The sequence below is a fragment of the Phaethon lepturus genome, unplaced genomic scaffold, assembly GCF_000687285.1.
Source record: "Phaethon lepturus isolate BGI_N335 unplaced genomic scaffold, ASM68728v1 scaffold56873, whole genome shotgun sequence".
Classification (NCBI taxonomy): domain Eukaryota; kingdom Metazoa; phylum Chordata; class Aves; order Phaethontiformes; family Phaethontidae; genus Phaethon; species Phaethon lepturus.
Genome location: NW_010528101.1, coordinates 1 through 12401, shown reverse-complemented (window position 1 = coordinate 12401; position 12401 = coordinate 1). Strand labels below are relative to the sequence as shown.

The following is a 12401-nucleotide window of genomic DNA, read 5'->3' as shown; positions in this document are numbered from 1 at the left end:
GAATGCCTTCTGCTTCCACCTGCCTCTGATAAGCTGTCCAAACTGAAAAAGATGTGAATGTTTTGTCTTTTGAGATAACCCCACCCTGGTGACAGCAATGTGGTCTTAGTAGGCTGACCAGCACAATCAGTAGTGGTTAGAATCAGCACACATTCTGCTGACCTCAGCAGCATCTTCTTTCTTGTTTTCATCTCTCTGTGACTCCAAGGTAGTCTACCTGCTCAGACTGATGCTTGCTGAAAATTACTTTCTTCATTCTTGGCAGCAATAGTCCTCTCTGGATGTGAGAGATGACTGGAGATAGCTGGCTTTTCTAGCTTCTGCCTTTTCAGGCACATTCCTTTTAATTTCAGAGCTGAGGTGAAGACACTGCCTCCCTCCCAAACAGGTAGTGCCTGTTGCCACGGAGGGCAAGGGTAGTGATGATGCAGGCTGGGCAATATCTAAACCTAGAGAGTTTAAATCCAAACTGAAGCAAACACAGGGCACCAGGGTACAGAAGTGTCTTACCTGAAAGAGAGATGAAGTTACAAGATTTCTGCCTCAAAGGTTTTGGAGGATGAGATTACAATGGTGAAAGCAGCTCAGACACTTACTGGCCTCCATTTCACCATCACAAATGGTAAGAGGAAACGAAGGCAGGACCAACACACATACGTGCTCTGCCTTCCTGCAGAAGCACCTCCCTATTGAGCTCACTGGTAGCATACTAAAAAAAAAAAATCAACCCCCAATAATAGCTGTTGCATGACAGGCAGGGATAAGAAAGTTACGTGGTCTTGAGCTTTTTAAGAGAAGTATTACTGTAACATCAGCCAAGAGAAATTCAGAGAACAGCTTTAACCACAACTTCAGAAAACACAAATTATGCAAACAGGCAAATGTACAAACCCAGTTTTCCATCAAGCAAACTAGCACATATTCTCCATAATCCATATTACTGAAGACAAATTAAATCAGTTTTTCCACCAAGCCAGTACATTAAAAAATACCTAGTTAATTTTGACTGTTGTATTTTTGTTGTACAAAATATCTTATTTATATAAGAGGATCTGATTTAGTTGGCAGGTTTTAGTTGCTATAGAAGAGATTGTCAACCTCACCAAGCCTGCATCCTTTCTAACCCCCTCTTTTGTTTTGTTTTGATGGGGAAAGAATATTCTTCTGCCCTCGACTGAATGTGCAGAATTCAGTTTTCCTTATTTGAAAGGAAACATTGTCAAGAGAAATATAATTTATGTTCTAGTGCCATGTGTTTCATATTTTCTGACAACTGTAGATTAAACTTCATTCAAAGGTGATAATTAAAATTTTTATGAGCATATCTAATATTAAACAGCTACTGGCAGGCTATGGTGCCCTGACTGCTTAATGCACAAGGGAGAAAAGCAATAAAAATTAACTGTCACAGCAGCAGCTTGATCTTTCCTGTCAGCTACCAAAATTGTACTCTCAGTCATGAGACTCTCCCCCTGTATCTACATTACTGAATCTGTACAGTGAAACAGTTCTCCTCGCATCATCTGGCCAAACCTTATACAGAACAAGAAAAGAACAGACAACTTCAAAATAAAGTGTTATTAATTTTATTACAACTAAGTAGTTAATCTAGGGTGCTGCTCTGGGTAATAAATTGAACTGTTGAAAATATAGGCAGAAGCATTAAGCTGTATCTCTTTTCAGCAAAAATTAGGTTTTTGACTAAGGGTTCCACAGTCACTTTCAAGCAATCTGAGGAAGCATCTTGATGAATGTATATAACTAGATTTTTTTTTTCTGTTTTTAACCAGTTGTATTTCCTTATCTGGCTCAAGGCATGAAAATCTTTGGTGCTACCAAGTCCTCCTTTTTCAGTGGCAGCCAATACTCATATCAACTTGAAGTTGTCAGGGATGGCTGCAGCCTGGATTAAGCTATCTGTTGGAGGAAACAGTTTTTTCTAGTTTAAACAAGGTATAAAAGATGCAAACACTAGGGTCTCAATCCTAAGAGAAATTCAGTGTGTGTAACCTTATTTAATTAAATCATTAAAAATGTATGCTATAAACATTATCCACACAGGAACCTACTGCTCAAACAAAACAAAAATGGTACATCTTAAACAGTTTAATAGAAGCTGCATGGATTCTGCAGAGTATTACGCTACTCACAGTAAATTATGTATCACACACAGACAACATAAGCAGTCATAACTTACGAAATGCTAGAATTAAGATGGTCCCTTCAAATTCAATCATGCTGTACTCCACAGAAATTTTGCATTACTTAGTAAGTATTTCTGCATAGAACTACCAGCCCATTCCTCAAACGTATATAGAGAGGTCACTTCACTTGCCATTTTTAAAAATTCTGTTTAATTGTTCCATGTTTCATTTTTTGCATATAATTGAACAGAATAAAATAGAAAGATGATAAATACATCAAAAAGACTGACAAACATCAACAGAAAGTAAGTCAAGGTGTACACCACTTTCAGAACTTCTCTATGTTCACTAATAACAGGATATAATAAACTAAATACCCCCAAAAAAATCAAATTTGGGCTCCAAAAGAACAAAGAATTGAACAGTACCCACTGCATTTCTATAAAGGTGAAGAGATGAGAGAAAAACGCCAGACTTTTTTACCTCCTTCATATGCTTAGGGAGTTGAAAGATTTAAGCCATTAAGTTTTAAAAAGCTCTCATATTTGACTAAAATCTGTCACATTCTTTACTGCATTTTGAAGGGAGGGGCAGCTGAAAGATATCCCAGGGAAGAGATAAAGCCTTTGTTCAGGCTCACGGTGTATTTCACTACAGAAGGTTTGTCAGTATAGGTTAAGATGGCTTGCATGCGTATCCAAAAGGGCTAAAAGGCAGAGTCCCAAGACTGAGGAATGGTTTCTGAAGCAAGCTTTGCATCTTCCCGGTCCCTGCCACATCTTTGAGGAGATCCCAGATATCAAGAGTGAGTTATACAAGGTGAACAGAGCTTTGAAGTTCTAAACTGATTGGAATGACAGTGAGGTGTATGAAGGTCCTGAAGAGCTCAATCACTTTGAGCATTTCAAGACAAAGTGTAGAAAAGCAGATACCAGGTAGATCAAAGATGCAGCAACTGTCCATTAGCTTGGATGTCTTGGCTTTGACACTATCAGGTGCCCTTGCCTACATTCCATTGAAATATCTGTCTGCAGAGAGGAATTAAGTCACAGAGAGGAGACTACCTAGCAGTTCACTGGGAAGTTGCAATGAAAAATGGGCAAAGCGCAGATGTCATATTTACGCATAGTCTCTTAGCAACCTTTTAGCTCAGAGACTTTTTTCAGCAACTCTGTTTCTGCTTTTTCTAGACTTACAGTAGTCAAGAAGAGAGGTGGTAATTCTTGCCAGCCATTTAAATCAAGAAGGGTGGTTTCAAGACATGCCAGGATAAAGGAAGTAGTTTCTGTGTTCTACTACATTTAGATGGCAGAGGTTCTATTTCCCCAAGAAAGCACCAGCAGCAAGTTTGCACTAGAGAATTCTGGAAGCTTCTCTACATTGAAAACAAAGGTGGAAAGACGCAAAGGTATCTTACCCAAAAAGCCAGAGGGCTTCCCAAGGACTTCAACCTGAAGCATAACATGGTAATTTCAAACAATTTTCATTTCCTTCTACAAACCAGCTTCATTACTTGATTTGAAGTCATTAGAGCATTGCTTATTCTGATGAAGTTTCCGATTCATAACCTGCTCCTACTAAAAGTCTGCTAACTCCACTGAAGTTTTACTGCCACAGTCATAATGATTCAAACATTTTCATAAAACCTTGAGATCATTAAAACCACTGTGTATAAAGAGTCCTAACATCCTGATTAAGTGACCCCTGAAGATTTATATTCCCATTTGCTTTTGCATGTACATGTTTCCATGATCTTAAAATACACATCAGTTGAACAGATTTACAAGACAAACTTCCACACAGGTGGAATTCCCTTCCCTCAGCATTCCTGACCTACAAATGGGAATACAAGTGAGAAATGTGATATCATAAATGCTTGCTCAGCAGTAAAACAGAGCCTCTTTGCACATATCAAAGATCAATGTTGTAAACTTTTGTGACAGTATTGTATATGACCGCTAGCTTAGGAAAGACAAACCAATAAAATATTCCTTTGGGGCACTGACTGATTAATACAAACACATCCGAAGATAGAATTTTAGTCCAATTTCTTCAAGAAGAAAACCAAAAAAAAAATAAAGTGAACAGTTTATAAACATGTTTATCTTGATGTTATACTTAGTGGTTTTATAACAATTAATTCAAGTAAAAAGTTGGTATTTAGGCATGCATTGAAAATACTGCTAATAAAGAGGTGACTAGAACCAGCAATGTACATATAAATTAATGACTCCTCCATCAGTAAAAAAAATATTGAAAGCCTTTGCCTGAAACTGAGAATTGTCTTTTTATTACCATTTATGATTTTTATGGCATTCATTCATTAAGAATGTGTTCTTAAGAAGTATTTTCAGTCACATACTGTATTTTATTATATCTCAAATAATACTATTTATAAGACAGAACTTGTGATACTAAGCTCCATTTTGTGGCAGATTTAAACTAAGAAGAAATCCAAGGCTACTCAAACATCCCTGAATAGACTGAACAATTTAATATATCACAAAAACTGATATGTAGAGAAGGAAGCTATAAAAATATTAACTCCCAAGATTTGCTACAGATACTGGAAAGAAAACAAGCCTTCCTGTATTTTTTTAAGTTAACAGTGCTAACAGTGCTACTGCACAGATTAGGAAGAGCAATTTTGCGGTGCATATTTTAAAAAAATTTCCTCTCAAATAATACCCCTTGCAAGCTCAAACAGAAATTCTGCCAAAGCGCCAAGTGATATTTCCTACATTGTATTCACTGGGTTATTTGAGGTTGCTTGAAAGGGCCATGACAACAAACAAAATCCTGACAAAAGCCACAAGAAAAGTCATCATGATTCAATGAGAAAGTAATCCAACCAGCATTGTTTTTCAAGTGACATGGTTAATACACAGACGCAAGACCATAACTGGATACTAAATATCACTTCACAAAGTGAAAACAGAGATTCATTTTCATAAAGCCAGATCTCCCCAGGACATCTCATCTCATATTGTTGCCTGATCTTTTATTTTTATTTTTTCTGCTTGACTGCAATGATTTGGAAGCAGCTTTCACTTAGAATCCTTTGTATTGCATTTTAGCTTATAACCAGTTTGCATTGACCATCCAGAAGAAAATTCAAGTTGCTAAATTCCTATGCTGTGATAACACTAAGCTTGAATACAAAGCAAAAGTGTCATTTTAAGTAGAGAGAAGACTGTTGTTGGCATCCAGAAGCTGTTGCTATTGTGATTAAAACAAATTCTACTTGAAGCACCTTAAACCCCTCCCAGAATACATTTCTAACTAGGAAGCTAAAGCTGTGACTCACAATTGTATTTAGACTAAAACGTAGTTTTCCCGTGTCTAGAGTGATGTTTAAATTCTCCAGAAAGACAACTCACCATGGTTCCAAAGGGTATAGCTCTTGAAGCATGATAATAGATGGCGATGAAGTTAATGAAGAAGGCAGTTCCACACACCATTGCTGGAATAAGGAAGGCTCCAATAAACATCTGCTTTATCCATCGCCTTCCTGTAAGAAGGGACATTCCAATGGGACTGGTGAGATACGGTATATTTTGTTTAAAAAGTTATCAGCAAGCTCTCCAGAATTTAGGTGTTTGGCGGCTTCTCCCCCAAAAAGGTGAAAGAAATAAGTAACAACATACTACATCGATACAAGAGCCAAGAGTCAACTAGCAGTTTCATTTGACTCTGGCAACCCACAAGATGCAGCACATGAATCAATTTATCAGGCCAGGTGAAGAGACAGGAAAAAGGATACAGCGTGAGAACATTTTGGCTGAACAGCATATGCTGACTAAGCTGGCCAAAGAACCCAGGGTATGAAACACTAAGTGTATATGTAAGCTGCAGATTAGTAGAGACAGAGATAGCAGAGTTGGCCCGGTGCAGAGCCTGCTCACGCCCTCAGAGCACATGGGAGCTCAGCACTGCTCCTGGGACAACTCAGCACTACAGCTGCTTTCAGGCAGCATCTGCTCTGGGTTGTCTTGACCCCACTAAGCTGACTCCATACATTCAGGATGCATCCCTGGTATAAAGCAAAATGCCACAGCATTTAATATACAGTAAAATTGAACTCAGACATCTTCAACAGCAGGAAAGGTAGAAGGAAAGCGATTTCTAAACCCCAGGCATAAAGGGAACAGCAAAACTTGTTAGCAGTTGTTAGTAAGTTTAGAGCTCCCCGAGGAGCTCAAAAAAACCCTCTTGGGCAATAACTTAAGAGTTTTCATTGTCTATATTCCCTTTACTTTCTATGCTCTTAAATACGGTCAGTATTTAAACTTAGTACACCATAGATGCATGTGTAATATACACTAAATAAAAAGCAGTCAGAAAACTAGTGTATACTTTCAAAACCATCATACGTGTTTTCACCATGAGCCAACATAATCAGCATCTCACATTTGATCTGTAGAAAAAAATGCAAATCTGGCTCAACTATACAGCACAGTACATTTCAGAACAGCAACCCTAAGCTACTTATATCTGTTTTTTTACAAATCACTAGGTTTATACAAAAGCCACATGAAAGGAAACATCTAACCTCTAAACACAGAGTAGATTAGAGTGCAGTTGAGACTGAATACAAACAAGTGTCTCATGCTAAAAAGATACAAATTTTCTTTTGCAAACTTACCAGAATTATTTTTTCTAAAGCACTGTAGAAGATAATAGATATTGATTACTCTTGTATTGCAGTATAGGGAATGGACGGAGCTAGTGGACTGCAAGGATGTAATTGGTCATAACTCAGAGGCATAGTGGGGAGCACTTGAAGACAGCCTGTCCAAATCTGTTAGGTCAGTTTTGTTGGGCTTCTGCTCTCTACCGATACTCATTTTGAATTTACTAAGTATAAAGCAGAGCACATACTGAAAAGTAGAATAACCTTCTTTAAAAGATGCTATGAACAGTTTTCCCCATCCACAATTAAGGTCTAGTAAGAACTGTGTACTCATCCTTTCAGTGGTTAGTAAATATAACCCCCTCCCCGGTACCTATCGAGGAGGGCTATGTAGTAGTCATCTGGAGAAGATAACATGAGCTGCTTAATAGCACATTACAGAAGAAGGGAAGACTATTATACTCTGTGGATGTCATGAGCCAGACAATTATACACAAGAGTGTAACAAGCAATTCATAAGATACAACTGTTAACAGTTCTTTAGCTCTTATTACTTTTAAATTAACCAAAGACTTCAGCTATCTTTGGTTAGAAAATGCAGCCAGTACTGAATAGGAAATAATATGAAAGTTAAATATACTCAAAATATTTTCTGTTTATTAAGAATATAAAGGATTCCATCTGCACGACCTAACTCCACAAGGACACTTCTATAATGGTGCAAATCAGAAAATAACAACTTCTCCATTTAACAATGTAATGAAAATGCTGAAACATGAAAACAATTTACCTCCTTGTCTAGCATAAAGGCTTCCTCCAAAATATCCATTCACTGGTGATGTTGCAGCATAAACAAATATAGCTGTACTAAGCATTGATCCTCTCCTACAAGAAGTGATTTTTTTGGTAAATGAAATAGAAAAACAAATAATATTACAGCAAAATATGTTCATTTAGCAGAAGCGGTTATTTAATATTCTTAATTAAGTTAAAAATTTAGAAGTGCTTAAATTGTAAAATCTGCCTAAGAATGACAACTGTTTGTATCCAAAGCTTCTGGCCAAGTCGAATTCAACCTAAGAAAAAGAGTCCTGATGTACTACATTCTTTTCTAATACGCATTTATTTTCACTGGAGTACAAAAATCTCACCTCTGATCAAAATACCCTAACATTTAGATGCGTGTACCTTCTGTATAAAGAACTGAAGTATTTATATGACATATATGAAGTGTAAGATTCAACCATTGCGGATAAAAGGTCCTCTTAATATAAAGGGCAGTGTTAACAAAAATACACTAAGATTGTGAATGATGTTTCTGACATCCCTCAGAAATGAGCTTATAAGATCAAAAGTGTTCACCTAACAGAAAATTAGAAAACCTGATTTAGAAACTATAAATACTGTAATGAAACCACAAATCAGCATGGAGTAGTCCAATCAGAAAAGTTAAGTCACTTTTAAATTATCACCTCATTAAATGTTGGAGTACTCTTTTTGGCATAATTTTTCTGAAATTTTACATGCAAGCTAATAATTTTAAATCAAAAAGCCATCTCCAAATACATTTTTAAGAATCAGGTCTAAGAATAGCAAGATATAAATGTTACTCATGAATAGAGCTGCTTCCCCATGTCCCTCTGCTACTCTTTGACAGTAAAAAGCAGTAGAAGGTTTTCAGCCAGCTTTCTGTACTTTTTTTCAAATTAGTTGTTCTTAGAGATTCCAGACTATCGGCATTTTGGCTTTTGATAAACCATTACTGGACGCCTGCCCTACTCAAAGAAGTAACCTTCAGTACAACCAGCTTCCATGACTGCATGGATTGAACTGCGTAAATATACCTGCTGGTCACACATGCTAAAGAAGTGTTATGCTAACATTTGCTTCTTAAAGAAAGATAAGCAATAGTTCCATTTTAGAAAGCTACTGGTTAGACAGAAACCAATTTTAACACTTCTCCTAAATTAAGACAATTTAGAAACACACGCAAAACCCTAGATGACCATGCACAGTCTGAAGTGACACTTTTAAATCCAGGCTATCTGTAATATGACCAGCAGATGTTCATCTAAAATTACCTCAAAATTTCCTATTCTCAAGCTTACTGACTTATGTTTCAAATATTCTAACAGAAAAGCTTCTCAAAACACAAACCAGTATTAATAAATTAATAGCTGACAACAAAATTCCAGTGACAGACTTTTAGCTGGCATCAGCTGCATGACCCCTAACAGTTTTCAACAGACCTGAATAACACTGACAGGCAGTCATTCTTGTAATTCATTCTACAGCCTTTTTCACTCACATCACTGTTTTTGTAAACGTGAAAATTGTCTGCATCAGATTTGGTCAATGGTTCAATTACACACCCAGAATTAAATTCACTTTGAAAGTGATATAAAGGCCTACTGCAATGAAAGACTAAGTGCATATACATTTTAAAAAATTACTGTTCTGACACATTTTAGAATTGCCATTACTAACTTACAGCTTCCCTACATTGCACAAACATTCTGAAATGTTTTCAGCCCCTGCCTTTAAGGACTGACCTGCTCTACAATTAAAAATGCATATGTAAGTCTATCCAGAAATGTAACCATGAGGCACAAGGGGGGAATAACATCATATGATAAATGAAAATATGCCAAGATACTGATACTACAGAATGGCTTTTTAAACATACCATTAAAAGGCAGCTAAATTCAAAAACAAGAGTTCTCTCTAGTGGCACATCAGAAGTATTACAACTTGTTAAAATCAATAGTTACAGATGATATTCAAGGGAAAATAGAACAGATATTTGAAATTTTAGTCATTGCTTAAAACAAAGGACTTGTTAAAAAAATTCCCCCCAGTATCCAAAATGTGATCACTACAGAAACAGATGAAGTCCATCCAGGACACCAAAATTCTCAAACAAATAAAAGTTAGAGAACTAGGTGGACAGCAAATGGTGTGTTAAACTTGAGTACTATTTGTTTTAAATTATTCTCCCCAGTCAGGACCACAGCCCACCTATTGCTGGAGGTTTTATACACAACACAGGCTGAGCAGTATCTGTCAAAAAGACTTAAGAAATTAAATCACTATTCCTGAGAAGACTTGTGGATAAGATTGGCTTAATTCATTGTCAGTAAACAGGACCATTCACAACACAGCACACTCCTACTTCAGTCTTTACAGGACATGTTGGGGTAAATAGGGTAAGAAATAGAGTAATATCTTGTCACAACCAGATGAAGCCTCTTAACATTTATTTCCCATATAATCTACCTGTGATGCTGCAGAAAAAACTAGTTTCATAATAAATTATGTAAAAAGCAAGAATTGAAAGAGTAAAATTAAAGGAGGCCAACTCACATGATAAGAGTGGGACAAAGTTTCACTACAACTTAAAAGAGATCTTCTGAATACTACATTGTGATCTAAAGATAAAGACTAAAAACTCTCAACACTTTTTCCAGGCCAGTTAGAATTTCATTTTTCTAATTATTTTGTCCATTTAAGCATTTATATGTGGAAGGCATGGCACAATTATACTTACTCTGTATATAAATCTTCTATCATTGCAACAACAATGACTATAAGAGACACAGCAAAAATCTGACAACCAGAACCAATAAGCGATGAAAATATTAGAGGATGACTGGATGGTCTAAAAACATCTCCATGGACCTGCTTCCACCCATACTCATCACCTAGATCTCTGTCCTAGGAACAACGACAAAAAAATTTTAAGTTTAGTCATGACAATTAATGACAAACACACAAGCTAGGCATAAATTAAAGGTTTGACTTATCAAAGCAACTTCAAGTCCAATTACGTCTTCTCTCCTGAATGCATCAAATCTAGGAGAAAAGTTTACTTTTCAAATTACTACCTGAATGTATGATGCAGTAAAATCTATCAGATTCCCTCCCTGTCCCTAAAATCCTCTGAAGTGCTTAGGAATATACACAGGCTTCTCTTACACACTCAGAATGGACCTTGTTTAACCTAAGTGTGGATATGAACATTAACACTGTGACTACAGACAGAATTCTGGGTTGCAACCTAGGAGCACGTTATAAAGAAAACCAGTAACACTTTCAAGATGCACATAAGGCAGTTTTCTATCCAACTGCAGAAAGCTATTCCGAGCTGCTAACACAGTGAATAGGCAAAGAGAAAACAATAAACCTTAAAAAGAGAGACTTAAAAAAGCTTGAGTGCAGATCTTACCATATCATCCATTTCTTCCTCTTTGCTGTATCTTGCATAATCTTTTCGCAAAGTTCTCATTAATATCATAGACACTAGGCCAACCAGAAAGATCACCATCATAAAAGAATTGAAAATTGAAAACCAGTGAATCTACAAAAAGAAAACACATTCCTAAGGTTTAGAACTCTAGATGTGTTTCAAATTTGTTCTGATAAGAATAAATCCCTGCCTAGCAGGAGAGCTTGTCAGCACTAGCTAAGTAACAATAAACCCGTTTTGCAAATAACACTACTTTTGTAGAAAGTCCCACTAAAACTGACCTGTGAAATTCCATACATAAAGCCTTTCACCAGCCAAACTTGCTCATGACGAAGTTAGCACAGCTTAGTTAAGCATCAGTAAAGTTCAAACAACTGGCTGCACATGCTCCTTTGGTAAAAGAAAGGCAACGCGATCTACTGTTGCCTTCCTAGAGAAGACGTTTAAGTAGAAGAAGGGACGTTCACAGCCAAAAAGCCAAAGGAACCATAGCTTTGAACAGGACCAAAATGTGCAGCAGCATTATTTTGCCTCTGACAAGCACATCTTCTAGTTTTCACCGAGCTCCAAATAGAATAAAAACCCTCTAATTTCAGAAAGTAGTATAGCTTAGTATACTATCCTTCAGGAGATTATAACCACACGTTCAAATCATCACAACCGAGATCTCCAATTGGTTTAGGCTAACGCTTTTTGCTTTGCATTTACTTCAGTAAAAAGTGCACATATGACCAAGAACAGTTATTCAGCTTACAAGTCATACAGTTGTGTTCCTGAAACTTCATTGTTTTCGACCATGTGAATAAATTTTCTTGAACTGCCTTGTACTTGCTGCAGGCTTGAAGCTTGCCTGCACATTTACTGAAGCACTCTAAAAAACTGAAGTCATGCTGTTTGAGCAACAGAAATATCACTTAAAACCTACAATCCTAGACCTGCCTGTTTCATTGTCCCAGAACACCTGGGACATCCAAAAATTCAAACATGTCATCTAAAAATTCCATATCATCTTGTGAACTAAAACAACCATTTCAAAGTGATATTTTGTAGGGTTGTCTTAGAACAATACATACTCTGTGCTGAAAGAAAGATGGGTCAAGATACTTGTCAAATCGGTCTTCAAACTTCACATCTGATTTCTTCCATTTCACCTAATGGGAGAAAAATTTACACTTGAAAAGCTCATTATAATATGTTCAGCTATACTCACATGCAGAAATACAAAACACATTTTAAAAATAATCCACTTCAGATGTTTTCTTCAATATGAATAGAGGTTTTTGCAAAAACAATGGACTGATGTTCTTGAAGACCAGTATCTACAGGTCAGACATAGAATGAACATTTTTTTTGTCAGCAAAACTGCTACCATGGACTT

The 12401-nt window shown here is 36.6% G+C and overlaps 1 protein-coding gene across 1 annotated transcript in view; it reads right to left on the bottom strand.

The window, feature by feature from the left end:
• The window catches only part of TM9SF3 (transmembrane 9 superfamily member 3), a gene marked incomplete at its 5' end in the record, with an annotated part of 23888 nt that extends 11714 nt beyond the window's left edge, over window positions 1–12174 (bottom strand). Inside the window, 5 exons of the mRNA XM_010283554.1 lie at window positions 5525–5655; window positions 7568–7662; window positions 10325–10491; window positions 11003–11134; window positions 12097–12174. Of these exons, the coding sequence (XP_010281856.1) occupies window positions 5525–5655; window positions 7568–7662; window positions 10325–10491; window positions 11003–11134; window positions 12097–12174 (603 nt within the window). The remainder of the gene's footprint in view (window positions 1–5524; window positions 5656–7567; window positions 7663–10324; window positions 10492–11002; window positions 11135–12096) is intronic.
• Between the last annotated feature and the right edge of the window lie 227 nt (window positions 12175–12401).